Genomic DNA, 17817 nt, shown 5'->3' on the forward strand with positions numbered 1-17817 from the left:
AAGCAAACATGCAATCTCCAGAAATTAAGAGTGCTTGTTTGTGCATATTTCATTGCACCCTAGTCCACAGTTTCCTTTGAAATTAAAGTGCTCTCAAATGCATCTTATTTGCTTTTACGGCATCTACAAAGACGAGTTCTCCTCCCGTGCCAGTCACAAGCACCCCGTGTATTTAGTGCTTCTCACTTGGCAGTTCCTCGCAGCGCAAAGCTTCCGAGAAACCGCTGGTTTTACAAAAAAACTGGTTTTCGAAAAGAAGAACAAAAAACTTGGATTTAAGTTTTGTTGAGTATTTTAGAACCATAAACACCTAATGTCTTGTATAGTATTAAACACTGATGTGGAATTATTGGAGCTACTTAGAACTAAAAATTTTTAAGAAACACAAAAGGGGCTATTTTATCAGCTTATGCTATATCCTGCATGACTCTGGCATTCCATAAGCATAAAGAAATCACAAACTTTTTTTAAGGTCCAGATATAACGAATTGTGGATGTTGCAAACATATTCCCGATTCCCACTGACTGCGTTATAACAGGGCTCGACTGTATGTTAATAAATTTGAAAGCGGGAGAGGAAAACAAATGGGAGCATACCTCCATTCATGTAGTTGCCCAGAGCCAATATAATACCCAGGATGTTGTGCACGTCCGGATTCTTCAACAGCGTCTGCAAGAACACACTCTGTTCAGCCGGACGTGTGCCGACCAACACAGCTTTCCCTACACTTGGAGGAATCAACCACATAGTTATCAGAGTGTACGCTAGATGTTCAACTGGAGCTAGTGTCTATGCGACTTCCAGGATGCAAAGTGAAGCAGACAGCAACGAGCCTACTTAATTAAAATTAACTGTTGGGCTAGCTGGGTAAACATCTTAAATACAAAAGCACAAAGGACAAGGCCAGAACAAAGTTACAGACAGGACGAGCGCTTACTATCATCCGAGTGGTTAATGCATGAAAAGTTGAGGACGAAAATGACAGGAAAAAGACGAAAAGAAATTGCATAATTATTTCGAACAAACAAATAAAAAATTACTTGCAAATTTTAAAGAATTTAGAAAATTAACAAAATTAAATTAATAAACGAGATAAAAAGAGAAAAGCAGTCGAATTAAGAAAAAAAGGTTGAGGTACCCCCATTCTTTTTCGGACAGTGAATTGATGGTGGGCTAATACACCTGTTTCCTTTTCCTATTGTTTTTTGTCTAAAAAATTTCTCTAGCTCCATCGCTTTGAAAGCGATTGAGGACTTTTGTTTGATAAATTAGAGGAGTGCATTGACATGTATGGTCATGCTCTTTAATGCTGCATTAATGTAAGACTACCGGTCTTACATTAATGCAGCACCCAGATTGACCAACATTCACTCTCCCACATGTGCACGGAATTTCGTACACAATGTTGACGTTGCAGTCGACATATCTATGTGCATGCCGGACTCAGCATTGTTCTTGTCATTCTTTTTGGGAGTTCATCTTCGTACAGAGTTTTAGAAGTTTATCAGCTGCTGATGTTACCACCTGAATGTCGTATTTAGAGGCTGTCCATTTTCAAGTTGAGAGATTTTGTGTTGATAGGGTATCACTGCCGGTTGGCACGTTTTATCATTTCTTTTTCTTCTTCCATTACGAGTGGTCAAGCTCTCTGCTACATCAAACGATAACGAACTGATATATTCAGATTCAAGTAGATTTTGAAGTTGTGCCTCGAATCTCTGCTTGGCGATGTGCTCGCATGATTTTTGCAAAGCTGCAATTAAGCAACTTTTAACAATTCCTTTCTCAATTATTTTAGAAAGTGCCGAGTCAAATGGAAGAAGTGTTCTTTTGAACAGTTGTTTGTAGGTCCAACATGTATAGTTGTCCTCAAAGGACAGCTGAAGATCTAGGAATTGAAGCTTGCTGTTAGTTGGTAGTTTGTGGGTAAACTTTAGTCCCAGAGATTGAGTCAGGAACGTGGTGCAGATTTTGTTTACTGTCGACGAGTCGTTTTGCTCAGGTCATTCATGGAGCAGGACCAGATACTCATCAATGTATCTGAACACACGTGATACCACTTTTGCTGGAAGCTTCAGAGCTATGTTTCTCTCACATTAAGTTTAGAAGATGTTACACAGAACTGGTGCTACGCATGAGCCGGCACATAATTCTTTGGATAAAGGCGTAGCTGTTGAACGTTGCTTCAGTAAAAATGAGGTAGGATTTTCGAAGCTCTAAGAATGAATCCACGGAAATACGACACTGGTTTTGAAAGGACACAGTTCCATCGGTCTCGACGCATTCACTGACCGCCACAAACATTTCTTTGTGTGGGAATGAGTAGAATGAGTCTTTCACGTCAAGAGAAACTCCAAACCTGACTGTCGTGCCATTTAACTTACGATGTATCGATGTCTCAGAGTTGAAAATAAAAAAAAAGGACTGTTCGATTCAAGTTTTTTTGGGTGGAGTAGAACGAATTGGGACAGTGCTCCTCCCTACTATGATCCTTGCGCATTCGTATAAGAAAACGTGAGCGCATTTTCTTTCTTCGCCAGGAAATACTGTGGATCACATTTGTCATTTGGGTCATGCTGAATAGTATGCAGCTTCATTATTGCTGCAAAAGTGTAACTGCATTAGTTATCACATTTTTTTCATCACTGAAAGATGTTAAACCTCGCCATATTTAATGCTCAAACCTCCGTTTCACGTCAGGTGTGTAAAAACATGTGACGATTCTAAGAAAAATTGTGATCAAAAGGAATGTAGATGTAGGGTGTACTTAAGGATTGCCAGCATTCCAACGACGCTTATAATATATTGCCAATATGCCAGTCCCGCATAACCCAGTCGTGCATCTTTATGAGCGGTTAAAAACATCAAACGTAAAGAATAAAGTATGTGAGCTATGAAAGGTGTTTCTTTATTATTTCCTATGCATAGTAGTTTTTATTGCGAACCTGTTTTCTGGCTCCTCCATATTTTCAGGGATTTTGAGTGTGAGGGTGATGTTTCGAACGTGGAACAAGCACCTTCGCACATCCACGTGAGCAGAAAGAATAAAACGGTACTTATTCATTTGACTATAGTTACTCGGCCTTCACTTTACTTTGATTGTCTTCATGCACAGGGACTTACTGCAAAAGGTGCAAAAACACTAGCCCTCCTCCCTGTCGGAAGCAGATGCAGCAGAAACGCTTGTGGCCAAGAAATACGAGAAACATCAACAAGATGAGCTCCCCTCTGCTAATCGATAGACTGCAAAGGAAACAACAACGCGCCCTCCAAGAGCGCCGACCCTGCGCCTTAACCAGACACATGTCGAGTTTCCCGGCATGTTTTTTGGCCATTGTGATTTCGGAAATCGGACTCCACCGGATACTACTGGCAAGGGCTTTCCAGACTTTTTTTTTTTTTGTTTCGAAAAGACTGGCAGCCTGGCTTTACCGAGTTTCCCCAGTTGGCAACCCTTTGTAACAGAGAGCTCCGATTGAAATAAACATCACTCGTTTCGTTCGTTCGCAAAACAAACGTGGCCCCATATGATTGGGTTTTACTAAAGTCTTAATATGTTTATCCAAAGGGAAACCCCTTGTAGGGGTGGGACAAAGGGACGCTTCTTTAGGCGGAAGCAGGGAACCTTATACTCAGTTATTTTGAGCTGCACTGTCGAGGCTAGCGTACCTTCTGCAGTGCTCCGACCGCGGAGCAAAAAATAATAATCTACCGTAATATCCCGAGTCATCGCCCACCCCCCTACCGCCTGAAATTCGTTAAAAAAGTGGGGTGGGCCATGTCTCGGTGGGTGAGCACAAACACCTGAAAAAAAGCGGAAAAAACCGCCTATTTTTTCTCTGCGTATCTAGCGCTGATGCACAAGAGATACATCAAACTCAAAACTTGATTTAGTTTCATTGTTTTATAGAAAAAATGCTCACGAAAGAATATTTTACTATAGCGAAGTTCGTTGCTTGCATACGCGCTAGAAACACCGCCGATCTGCATATAGCGCGAACGTTTGTTCCGTGAAAGAATGTCACCATTATGTTCTCCTAGTTAGTAAAAAAGAAAGAAAGAAAAGTCTACAAGAAAATAGAAAAACCGACCAGGCGCAACGACGAGCGAGCGGACCAAAGAAGCGACCAAGAGCAATGCTGGGAAAGCGGGAAAGCCGGCGGTCGCGTTGGCAAATACTTTGGCGTCGGGCCAAGTCGGGCGCCTTGTCAATTGCAAGCCCTTGCGCAACTTGTTTGGTGCATACATACGTGCGTCCGTGCGCGGCGGGCTATCAATGCATGTTTGGGACGCTCTGCAAACGTCTGTGTAGGACGTTCCAGCAAAGCTTTATTTACGCTTTGGCTTTGCCTAAAATATTGCACAACCGCGGTCCCGACGGGCGGGAAGAAGGAGCGGGTTCGCGGTGACCTTACTTCGGCGGAGACAGACTTTGACCTAACACTCCGCGGTTACGTTAACAAACTCTTATTTTGTTATCTCCATCGTTTTCTTTTCGCACGGATACACGACCACTTTGGGGTCGCTCACGGAGGAAATGCGTAAACAAAAAGAAGTGTCATTCCCTCCTTCGTTTTACTTTGTCACGGACGTCCTCCAACTGTAAGGTCCGCGACCGCGTCATTCGGGTAGGATGAGTGTTCGCGGATCGCAGAGTCCGCGCTGGGGTATTTGAAGGGGTGGGCGATGACTCGGTGTTTTTTCGGAAATCGATATTGGCCCAAAAAATGGGGTGGGCGATGGCTCGGGGATGGGCGATGACTCGGGATATTACGGTAGAGAGAAAAGTCCCTTCGGCTGCTTCAGCACGGTGGGGCATATGAATGGTCCCAATGGGACTGTGTTGCTGATGACACCTCGATACGTGCACAGAAGCAGCAAAACATTGCTCGTGAGCCGTTTTTCTAGCTCTTATTTTCCTGTCTCGTATAAAAATAAATAAAGCTGACGACCATTCAAACAACTTGATTGCACCGAGGCATGCATGCCTAACCCATCCTTCCCCAATGCAAGCGCTCACGATTTGCCAAGTTCTTCCCACTTTACATTTTGGCTCCGACACTATCGCAGCTGCCTGCGCGAGCGAATGAAAGAGCAAGTCCCAGGCTCAGTGCCCAAGCATTGCGAGAGCAGCCTTGGCAACGCAGCACCAACTGGAACGCTTCTCTGACTGCGTCTGCCCACCATCAAAGCCAATCCCCGAGCAAAGGACGCCGCAAAAGCCGCGGGTCAGGCTGTCGCAATCCCGGCGGCTGGGCCTAGTCGCCAGACAATGCGAGTGTTGCCTTCGTCTCGCTGCCTTCCGTCAACTGTCAAGCTGGAGAGGCAGCAGACGTCGAGGAACATGCTGATGAGACACACTCCAGACTCACGTCGCAGGTCATCTTGAGGTTGTTGAGCTTGTTCTCGACGGCGCTGATGGATTCCGTGTAGGTTGACTGAAACATGATGCAGCCCACCCGGTCTGCATACTCGGGGATCTTCGACAGGTCCAGGAGGAACCTCTCCGGCTTGTCCAGGGCAACATCCGGCTTGGCAGCCAGGTGGTCCTGGATCAGCTTCAGCTCTTCGGCCGTCGGACGCTGAAACAGAGACACTCCTTTGGCATCATTTCTTTTAGAACTTTCTATGGGGATCCACAAAAACTAAGGGGAATCGCCACTGTGGAAAGCAGATTGAATCTCGCTGAATCAGCCAGATCGGAGCACATCTTGATGCAGCATGGGACCTTGCACAAACAGCTCGTGCACTTCCGCAAGTTTTCCGGCACTTTTGGAACAGGTGTAGAGAAGTGGTGCAAGCAAGAGAAAGCATCGACACAGCGCTTGTTCGTAATTGGGGAAGCGATAAATTAGAACCAATTCGGCGCACCACGGAATGCAAGAGCTGGCCTTAGCGGCAGTACCAGAAAGTCGAGAATATGTTCTAACAATTTTTAGCTCCCATTCTTTATTTCACGCATTTTAAAAATTTATTTTTTAGGAGCTGGACATCTGATGCAATAAGTAGGCACATATTTTCATTGGATAAAATCTGCCCTTATCAGTGTATGCATTCTACACAAGAACACCTGCAGCTCATCGAAAGTGGAAAAAACCTACGCAAAGAAGTGAACGGCAATGAGCAAAAATGAGGGAAAATGCGAGAATATAAAGAAGCGCAAACACAAAATGTGCTTGATCGCTGCCATCACTCATTTGGGATTTCCAGAAAAGGCCGCATTACTTCGTTGCGCGGGTATATTCCGGAAAAACAAAGCCAACAGTGGCCGCCATTTTCTCGCAGAACAGCGGCGCAAGGGAATGTCCATCGATGAGCTTGTGCACGCAAATCTTGGAAAAGCTGCACCTTTAGTTTTGCTAGTACTGTAATTCCATTTTTCTCCGAGGAGTGAGCCACTGCACGGCAGATGTTGTAAAAGTGCTCGGTGATTCGAACGTGCAAATAACCGCTAATACGAAGAGTACTTTGCACATTTTCCTCGGTGACTCCCAAGCTCAAACTATACCCAAACTCCCAGATGCTAAATTTTTAGGAACTGACTGGTATCTTATTTGCGAGTTACAAAGAATTTTTAGAAAATTTTCAGAAAAAGAAAAAAAAAAAAAAAACATTCAGCTAGCTCCAGGTATTCAAGCGCTCTGTCGGCCGCCATTTTCCCGTAGAAAACTTTAGAAAATCGCCTATAACTTTGTATGAAGATAATGCAGTTAGTTTGGAATTTTCGGCATCTGGTTCGGACCACCTGGGTTTAGTCTTGTGCGAATAGTGGATTTTGAGTTCGAAGCGAATTCGAAGCAAATAGTGGTTTTGGCCGAATATTTTCGAATCGAATATCGAATAGTTTTTCCACGCCTTTCACTACCATTACATAATGCTTAGACAAAACCCCAGCGAAACTTGTGAAGGTTGTTCCACCTGTTCATTTATAAGCCTAGTTTAATCTATCTATATTTATGAACTGTGACCTCAGAATGTCTGATCTCTTGGGATGGTAAGTAAACAACAAGTTTGACATAAAATGAATCCAATGGAAATGGATAAACTATATGCAATTGAGTGAATTTACAAATCTTAAATATTCTTTCTTTAATTTCCAGTTAAAAAAGAATGACTCGCGCACGATTAACGCAGGTTGTAAGGGCATTTCTGCCCAACATATACTCTTGCAAAACAGTCAGTTTAATTTTAAAACTTTTACTACAATGTCGATACTGTAAAACCCTTAATGTTTACGAGCCCTTAATTTTCGCGAATATCGCGAATTGAAAAATTTGCGAAACTTAAAGGCACGCGAAAATTTCGGTCTTCAAGAATTTCAATGTAGGTATCTGGAATTCGCGAACTTTAGTGGCCGCGATATGTCCTCTGACCGATTCGCGAAAAATAGGGGCCCCGAAAATAAAGAGTTTTACAGTATACATATTCACAAAGTTTCCATTTATTTTCATATACAGCCGGCACGCATGCACCATCCCGCTTTGAATGTATGGTTTTCGTCCAAGCACGCAACCGCGATATTCATACTTTTCCAAATGTTTATCATGGCGGGTTACTCTGTTGAGTGCGCTTCTTACCAAGCACCCCTGCAATGCGGAGAAGCAACAGCTGCGGAGCTTGCTTTTGCGGGTATTGCTACTGCGCAGTGCACCGGTGCTCGGTAAGAAGCGCACTCAACAGGGCTAACCCACCGCAATCAACACTTTGAAAAACGCGAATAGTGAAGTTCTTCTCGAAGCGAATATCGAATAGTGTATTATTCGGAACTACTATTCGAAATTTCTAATATTCGCACAACCCTACCTGGGTTACATTTCGGTAGAGAATGACATTCGGCGATGCATGGTTTACGTTTGCAGTAAAAAATACTCCGAGAATTTTTTCGGAGGGGAGGGGAGATACACTGTGCAGATTTGAGCAACTCACTGATGCTGTGCCACACTCCCCAGTGTGTGTATCGTTTTCGAGGCTCCTAGGCTCCTGTACTGCTTTGGACTCGCATTTCAATCCCGCCAGTCTAAAAAATTGTCTTCATGCAAACCCTCGGAACATATAGTCTAGAAGCAAATACTATTTGAGTACCTCCGGACTAATTCTATTCTTTGCCCACAAGAGCCTGGCTTTCGTCATGGCCACTCCACCTCAACCCAATGTCTTGAATTCACTCACGACATAGCTTTGGCTTTAAATAAAAGAGGACAACTTGACACTACTTTTGTAGATCAGTGCTTCCCCAATAGAGGTCCACGAAGTCAAGTCAAGACGGGGCTTCGCGGACCAGAGGTCCGCGAAGCCCCGTCTCATTAGTCAAACTCGTCAATAAAATGTCTTTTTTTAGATAGAGAAGAAACATTCTAATTTTCGAGTGAGTTTTCTCGTATGTATGTCAATGAGAGAAATACAGTTAAACCCGTTTATAACGAACAGCAGGAAACGCTACGATCAGTTCGATATAGCAAGTAATTCGATATAGCAAAAACCATTTACAACGCACTTCCACGATCCATTCGTTGTAAGGCGAGGCCTTCTCTTTCTCATCTCTTCGCTTCCGCCTTGTAACAATGCGCTGGAAAGCTTCTTTTTTTTTTTGCATGGGTGCAGAGTTTTTTTTCTAGCTTATCTCCCCTTCTGACTTGCTTCTCTTCGTGGGCAACCGTTTTGGGATGAAAAAATCCTTTTTTTATGTGCGTGCGTGCAGAGTGTATTTTTTAGCTTTCTCTCCATTGAATCACTTCTCTTCGCTTAGGTAATTGTGCTCGCAACTTGAGCTTTTGGAATTTTCTTTCTTTCCTACTTTTTTGGGGAAGAAGGGACAGGCTAGAAGATGATTGTGGTCGCGTCTTTGGAAGCCTTCTCGGGGGGGAAAAAGTTTGATATAACCAATATGTTGTTCGTTATAAAAAGTACTTTTTACATGCACTTTTATTTAAATTTTCCGCGAGTTTGATATTGACAATAATTCACTGTACGTGAGTTCGTTCTAAACGGGTTTCATTGTATACTTTGCACTAGCCCCAAGTTTTATTAATTTATTAAATCATTATCATATTTACCCTATACTTTTCCCTTCCCCTCACCACAAACGGGGTCCTTTATCATCTCTGCCTATCCACAAGGGGTCCCACGAAACATCAATGGTTGAGAACCATTGACGTAGGTTATTCTAAGGCTTTGGATAAAGTGCTACATCATAAGCTTCTTCAGAAAGTGATATTCAATAAAGTGCAATCCACTTAAAATGATACCAGATATAACAACGTCCTGCTTATGACGATCAGTTTCTAGTCTCTAGACTAGAAACACTCAGTTTTTAGTCCAGATACAATGATAATCGATTATAACGATTGAATTTCTGGGTTTTCTCATTATCGTTATAAGTAAACTGTAATACGTCATTAGATAATTGGATCGAAGATTATCTAAAAAGTAAATCACAGTTTGTCTCATACAGGGATTGTTCATTCTAGCAATGTCCCGATGAGTTCCGGTCTGGTGTCCCAAAGGGATCGGTTTTAGGACCTCTTGTTTTTACTTTATATCAATGATGTTGCAAATGGTCTTCCAGTTAAAAAATCTTTATGCAGATGATTGCGATCTGTATAACGAAATCAACTCGTTAGATGACCATGCCTCGCTAAACAACTATTTTGTACAGTTTCTTAATTGGAGTCAGAAGTGGCAGACGGAAATTTTCAGATATTTGTGGTTATGACATTTACTAATAAGAAGCAACTGTCTGTTTGTAAGTATAGTTTTGGGAATAGAATTCTGCGCCAAGTTCATAAACACGAGTATTTGGGTATTTTATTCGCACCTAGTCTCAAATGACCCATCCCATTTGAGACTAGGTGTGAATAAAATACCCAAATTCCCGTGCTCTGCAAAGGCTAGGATATGTCAAAAGAACCTTAAAATCTTCAACTGAGGAAGTTAAAATACCTGCATATAAGACATTGATTAGACCTATCTTAGAGTATGGTTCTGTGGTATGGGCTCTGTATCTAAAGGGTGATTTAAGCAGATTGACACAATACACGCAGAGACAACTAGGTTTATTTGTATTAGATACGACCGTAATTGTTCTCCTACATCTTCCATGGCTGACACAGGACTCGCGCCTTTTGATTCCAGACGGGCTGCAGAATGAACGACTTAAGCTTCTACACAAAATAGGGATATAACTGTGTACTTAATCGGGAAAAATATGTTGCTTCGGTGACTCGATTACGCACTCGAAGCTTCCATCCTTTAAATCTTGTACCGCGCAGTGCCCACCTTAACTGTGTTAAATATTGTTTTTTTTCCTAGAACGCTAGAAAACTGGAACATTATAATTGAACCAGCAAGTTATCTCGAATTTGATAGCTTTCTATTAGAAATGCAGTAGGTTCCTTAGTATAGTCCCTGTGAGTCTACTATTTAAGTGTATGCGATTGTTTTTGTACTGATTTTCAGCTATATTGCTTTCTTCACGGCTTTCTTAGTTTTGTTCCATGGAGGTTGTACATCTTCCAACAGTTTTTTTTATTTTTTGATGTATATGTATGTTTTCTTTCCACTCCTGAGATGACCTCGTTGAGGTGGCAGTATTTATGAAATAAGCCAGATGGAGGAATCCGAGGACCATCAAAGCGAGGTGTGAATGCTGCTTACAATTTCGTACAGAGCTTGCAGGGTGTCCAGGCTCACCACCGACGTGTCGAAATTGTAGATGGCTGGGAAAAGAAGAAATACACAAGCTCCATCACGCTGACATACACTAGGAAGCACACACATTTTTAAAAATGAATTGTCCACCGACTTTTTAGTTTTAAAAAAATATTTTAGTAGTTAAAGGCCTTTATAACAAAGTCCGCAGGACCGACAAGCTTTTCCATAGAACAATGCGACTTATATGCTTTTTTTTTCATTAATTCTTGGTGCGATGCAATATTTTTATGTGCCGTGCGCCATCTGTTGTAAAGCACGATAACTATGTAGCCATAGGTGGTGTTGCCTCTTCCAGGAGGCACTGCTGTCATCACATTCTTGTACACTTTTTATAACTGACTCAGGAAGCAAGAAATTTTGTGCCTGCCCCGAAACGGCTCAATGTGGATAGGCAAGAAAGTGAGAATAATACTTTTACAGCATGCGATCGACGTTGCCTAACTGAGCCATGTTCTGTATTCTTTTACCTCAGTCCAGTAAAACTAAAAGTTAAGAGGGCTTGTATACACGCATTGCAGAAAATTGTTTTGCATCTTAGTTTTTGCTTGACGAGCAGTTATTACCATATTTACTTGCATAATGAACGCACGCCCCACAATGGGTACCAGTATTTGGACTTTTTTTTCCCCTCGCGTAATGACCGCATTTCCAATTTTCGGCACCGCGAATCTGGAATTGCATCCAATTTAGCTAGCCACCGAGCCAATTTTTTTTTGCTGCCAAGCGGTGAGATGAGGCCAAGTCAAGGTAAGCAATCTGCTCTCGTAATGGCTGCAAGTGAGTAGTTGCGGAAGTGACCAACCGTGAAACAAAGCGGCGCGCACACTTGATGAAGCTTGGATTGAGGAATAAGCCCAGCCCCGGACATTCTTCGCCTATCGGATGCATTGATGTCAACAAACAAGCCGTCGTCCGCCTTCGGACAGCGAAATTGTGGAAGCGGCGAGGACTAAGAACGGTTGCATCGCTCTCCGTGCTGAGTAAGCTTTGTAGGGTGCTTTTCTTTTGGCAAAAGGCATGCCGAAAGTGCTCCAAAAGGTTTGCAATTTATAAAGCATGGTTACTGTGGTGCACCCCCGACCAGCTGTGGGTGTGCCTCCATCAGTGGAGACGTGCCACAGTACCCAGTCGTGTCATATTGGCACCTAACATGACATTCGCACGAAGTGTGTAAATGCAAAAATTTTACCTCGCGTAATGAATGCACCCCCAAATATGTGTAAATTTTTCGGGAAAAAAAAAAAGTGTGTTCACTTTGCAAGTAAATACGGTACCTGCCACGCTCCAGCCGTGTTGTTACATGTAAAAGGAAGGATTGTGGCTAGTCAATCTTTTAGCAGTACCCAAAAAAGTGTGTCAAGAATTATCTATCTGCTTGCGCGTTGGTGCTCTTGTCTCTGTGACTTGGCATGGGCTAGGTGTTAGTGACCAAACTTCATAATTTAATGTCATTAATTTATTTTTATTTGGTATTTTAATTTAGTAGTGTAATGTAAGGATTTAGGTGATTTATTGAATTACTTTAGGTGTGAATGTTTGGGTCAAAGTGATGAAGAAAAGTATAAAGTTTTAGTTAATAGTCAGCGGTGTGTATGTCTCCATTTCTCCCTGTCTGTGTTTTGTCCCTATCGTTCTAGGAGGCTTCAACCGTCGCCGCTGCCGCAGAATTTCTCTTCTCTACGCGTGTCACTTGAGAGCAACAATTTACGTCAAATCCGATAATTTTGACCTGGAAAATTCGTAATAGTACCGGTTCATTTTGATTTGTACAGGGTGTCTGCACTGCACAGGGTGTCTACCAAGTTGACATTTTCAAATTCCCCGAGTTTTCCAGGTTTTCCCCGAGTACTTTTATGAAATTCTCTGAATGGCACGGAACTTTGTTTTAGGTCAACATGGGCCGACACCGTGTCGCCAGATGCTGTCACTCTCTAAAAAGCATGTTATAAAATAAAAAAGACATAATACAGTTTTAATGGTAACGAATAACTTTTATTAGATTCAAAAAGAAAACAGAACGCAGTGGTTAGTAAAATTCATAGCGAATAAAATATAAAAAAGATAAACTGAGGTTTACGTGACCCCCCCCCCCCCTCCCAGTGAGGTCATGTGACCTCAGGGGGGGGGGGGGGGGGGGGGGGGCCTATAAGGCGTTTGAAGTGCGATTGCTCACCCCTTGCTGCCAACACACTCTACTTCACAAATTTTTTTTTCTTCTTCAATTTTGGGGTTAAGGAGTCACGCAGTGAAAGCGGCGTTTGGGGAAAAGAGCGCACGCGACCGTTCCAACAGCGGGCACTCCCTGCCCTCCCTACGCGCGCGGGTGTCCTTCTCCTTACTTTTACTATCCTACACTTTGTTTTTATTGGTTGCTTTTTTTAAATTTTTTATACAGTTGCTTTTTCGCTGTGTATCCCAGCTTGCGCGTATGCTGGCTTGGCGGCCTGCCAGCCCCGCAACCCGAGCTGTGTGCTCCCCGCCGGCGCAATTTGACCCCGGGAAAAGCGAAGGACTGCCGTGCTTCGTCTTCGTTGGCTACATCGAGTGTCCCCGCCATGGGAGTTATGGGCGTTCAATACAGAAAAACAATGCGATTTTCTAGGGGACGTTTGGTCTGTTTCATATAAACGATAATTCGAAAAACACGGGTGTGATATAACCGGGCTCGACTGTACATTTGGCCCATTCCATTGATATCTGAAGAATTTTGGACTGTGAGAATCCATCTGTAACACTTTTAAAAATTAAAAATATTAATAAAAAAAATTTCCCTGATTGAAGCACGAATTCCCCGAGTTTTCCATGAGATTTTCCAGACTATTCAAGATCCCTGAGAATTCCCGGTTTTCCCAGTTGGTAGACACCCTGACTGCAATGGCTCCGTTAAACAGAAATATTTGTTAAAAAAGAATTTGTTGTAGCAGTTGAAGAAACATATTCAAAAACATAGGAGATTGGCCGGGGCTTTGTCGTACTTCGCTAAACGGGAGTTTTCGTAGAAGTGTTCGTTATAAAAGCATTTGACTAATTTTTTTAAAAAATTTCTCCCCCTCTTTCAATTGATTTCCTCGTTTTCCTACGGTGACCCTGTTCCCCCCCCCTCCATATGCGTCCCTTCCCTCCTCCCCTCGCCTACCAGTGCTTTACCCACTAAATTTATTGGGGAAGCCGCATTGGTGTCCAGCAGGGGTTCTCAAACTGGGTTTTTGGGGAACACAGGGGTTCCACGAGCTGGTCTCATGGGTTCCGCAAACACCCAAATTGCAACCTCCCCTCCCCCGCCGCAGGCTGCGCGGCAGGACCATGCGAAGCGCCTTCACCTCCCTTTGTACTGACATCGCGATTGATATGGTGGGGATATATGGGAAGCAACACAAGCGAAATTGCCTACAATTGTGCATCTGTTACTTCTCGGTTGGCAAATAGAGAGGAGGGTTCCGCGGCAGGTTTTGAGGCTTCCTGGGGTTCCGCGAGACCAAAACATTTGAGAACCCCTGGTGTAGAGCACACATGATGTCAATTTCCCCACTAAATTAAGCGGGGAAACTGGATGGTGTAACGCTCGTTCGTGACGCTTGGTCATGATCTTCTCCTAGAAAACACACTGCGTTAGAAGAGTTGAAGAAACTACGCTGCAAACACAAAATCGGACTGGACGTCTTCAGACACACAGTGCTTCCTACAAGCAGAGTCCCGCTTTGTGAGGACGGGGCCTACCGTTCTCCACATCAGAGATCTCCAGCCGGAGGCTCGAGATGAGGATGCCCACGTTCTGGGAGCGCTTCTGGTCCAGCAGCTTCGCTACCTGCGTGCAAAAGGCATGCAGGAACTTGCTCAGCATGCCTCATCCACATTTCCTCCTCCGACGCTTCCTCCTCCTTTGTTCTCAAGCTCGCTCTTCTTTCACATTTCCTCGTGTCGAGCGTCAAATGTTTTCATAAATTGGCTCGAAAGAAGGTAAATAAATACTGCGAAATGAACGGCTGTCACAGCCACCTAGTATGCTCATATTTCGAGCTCGAACTAGAAAACCATAAAATTTGTGCGAGTGTTAAAAGAATTTTGCTAGAAAGAGATATTGTAGAACATCGTGAATCGGAAGACAGTCGGACAACGAAGAATATTCTAATAAAATTAATTTTTGTATTATTGAAATTACAAGAAAGCGAAAAAAATCGTGCCCGAAGCGTATAATAATTGTACGCTAAGCCTGGACGCATAGTTTGAAGAAAACATTACATTAGAAATGAAACACAATTGCAGGAATAATAATTGACGTGGGACTCTCACGTTCTGTATTTAGCGGCACCCTAAGTCATCCTCGAAGAGCAGAATCAAGCGCAGCATCTCCAAACCGGCACTACTGCAGTCCACGAAGCTGTAAACAACGTTCAGCATACAATACTAGAGTGATCAAATAACTTCTCGCAAGGCCCGAGCCAGAGCCAGTCATTATCACCCTCGGCTGTCGTACCTCCAGTTATTTCACTTTCAATGCCCGCGTGGAGAGTATCATTTTTTTTAACGTTCCAGTCGTCGGAGGGCTCACTCCGATAAACTAACCGTCAATGTTATTAATGTGCACGCTGGTTTGAAAACATCTGTAGCAAACCTGCGTACAAAATTATCCACAAAAAAAAAAAAAAAAAATTTGGAACGTTATGGCAGCAGTGTGCGACAAATGACGATTACGGTTTTCATGGCACAATGACAATGGAGACCATATTGCGCCAATTCAATATTGTTTAGAATGCATTAAACAAAACGGTTCGAGATAGCAGAATAAAAACTACAACTGATGTAAGTAGCTAGTTTTCCTCAAGTGGTCGAAAACATGGTGAAAAGGCAATAAAGGGAAGTCCTAAGTAAAAGAATGTTCAGCCTTTCCACTCTCAAGATGAAGGAAGACCCAGCAGAGCTATACTCAATACACTGCCGCAATGCGCACGCGCCCGTTTCCCGCTTCTTCTCGTCCGACACGCCACCAATCGTCGATACGTCTTCGGCGACCCAGAGTCGGTCGCACACGGCGCCAAACGGGTAATCCACAAACTCCCTCTGGAACATCGCCGTCGTGCCCGGGAACTGTTCAGCCGGCGTGGAGTGCAGTCGTCGCCGGGCCTCGCGCTTGCGCTTGGCCTCCACGGCACGATCGTCGTTCGTGGCATTGGCCCGCCGGTGCCCTTTACATCGCTGGTTCTGTTCTCGGTGGCGGCTTTCCAGGCAAGCGATGTGCTCTTCTTTGGCAAGGGAATCTGAAGCGCTCGACGCATTGGAAGCCGTGGCGACAGCGGTTTTGTGGCGGTTACGGACCCATTCGCGCTGCTGCATACGTCACCGCTCCTTCCGCAGCCAGTCCTCTTTCCCCAAAAGGGCGCGCGGCCGATCCATCCTAAGTCCAAACCGAAACTAATAAGAGCGTAGGAAACAGCGCACTAAACAGACAAGGACGAAGAAGCACACGTGACAAGCGCTGCGCTCGTTACGCGTGCTTCTTTGTCGTCGTCCGTTTTTCGAGCCCTTTCCTACGATGAATTCCCACCAACACGCCACACCGCCCAACTATCCATTCTTCTATGATAGCTGAAAAGGTTGGCGCCATCTACGAGCAACGGCGAAAACCATACTGGTTGTGTGCTTGTCGCCGTTGCTTATAGATGGCGGTAGCTGTCCAGGGACGTTTTTGTCGACACTTTTTTTGTACTGGACACGATCCTTGGGTACCTAGCCCTTAACAGCTCCACTGTAAAACATTGAATGAAAGGGAAGATGACCTCTAAGAAGTTAAGGGAAGCTACGCTGGTGCAATCGATGGTCAAATTGGCAATGCCATCAAATGTGCAACACTTTCCCCACAATTGGCACAGAGCTTTACATTTTCGCCAGGAAGAAGGTGCAAGTGTGCGTGGCCAATCCTCAGGCAGTAGGGCAGAACACTGCATTTCCTGTGAAACAAGCTCTTTCACAGTGCCCAAATGGGCTTAATGATACTAAGTTTATTGTCGCATTCCCTGTCCCACTGTACCTGCCATGATATCGAGAGTGATTTCTTCAAAGTCAAATTTGGGGGTTTTACGAGCCCAACCAACGAAGGGCATCTGGCACACTCCAGCGGACGAATGAGGATTAATTTCGACCACCTGGGGACCTTTCGCAGGCAACCGAAAGGTTGGTTACATGGTGCCTTCTCCGCAATATTCCTCCGTCATATTGCAAGCCCCTCGGCAGGGATTCGAGCCGGCCACTTGGGGATCCCTTAGGCCGGTGCTTTGCACCTCGGAGCCACCGAGGCGGCAATAATTTCTTCAAAAGCAGTTTCAAATTTTGATGAAGTAAGGCACGAGTTGCTATTACATCCTTGGAAGATGTAGCCAATCTATTGGAACTTTCCATGCTAGGAAAAGTTCGGCAGCTTTTTGAAGATGGCAAATATTCTGGCAGCTAAGGTGCCAAATAAATAGTACACGCATACATTTGTCACTCGCATAGCAGCCACAGCCCCAACACTAAAATGTTCGCCGAAAGCTGCAAATTGGAAGAGCTGCAAAGAGGACTTCTCAGGCTAGGAAAGGTCTGGCAGCCTTTTGAAGATAGCAACATTCTGGCAACTGCAGATAGTAGACACATACCTACATATTTGTCAGAATCACGAGCCACACCCCTGAACTCTACAAAAAAAATTACTGTATCTCCACGTGGTGAATGATGTTGGTTGGGGCGAAGCTCTGGTGGTGCTGATACGCTGAGCTGCAGCATGCCGAGCCTTTCGTTCGTTTTCATCCATGTCAGAAAGAGAATGTATGGTATGGAACGTGGTTATATACGCATTCGAGCATTTGATCGCAGCACCCTCTTGTCTATAAACGTTGAGCCAATGCATGCAAAGTTTAACGCGATTATATACGAATTTGACCACTGCGCCCTTTCCTGAATAGACGTTGAGCAGCTACATGCAACGTTTCATCCATGACATCCCCAGCTCTTGAGTTACTACCACATCTCAGAGCCCACTACTCATCCCGCAGTCGTGGCAGAATGGTTAAGGCGATGGACTAGAAATCCTTTGGGGTCTCCCCGCACAGGTTCGAATCCTGTCGACTGCGCAA

The 17817-nt window shown here is 44.1% G+C and overlaps 1 protein-coding gene across 1 annotated transcript in view; it reads right to left on the reverse strand.

Moving 5' to 3' along the window:
- The window catches only part of LOC120846389 (formin-2-like), a 93879-nt gene that overhangs the window by 35110 nt on the left and 40952 nt on the right, over window positions 1–17817 (reverse strand). Inside the window, 4 exon segments of the mRNA XM_040218120.3 lie at window positions 598–670; window positions 5374–5583; window positions 10655–10716; window positions 14429–14516. Of these exon segments, the coding sequence (XP_040074054.2) occupies window positions 598–670; window positions 5374–5583; window positions 10655–10716; window positions 14429–14516 (433 nt within the window).

This window comes from Ixodes scapularis, unplaced genomic scaffold (assembly GCF_016920785.2).
Source record: "Ixodes scapularis isolate PalLabHiFi unplaced genomic scaffold, ASM1692078v2 PGA_scaffold10__122_contigs__length_95168666, whole genome shotgun sequence".
NCBI lineage: Eukaryota > Metazoa > Arthropoda > Arachnida > Ixodida > Ixodidae > Ixodes > Ixodes scapularis.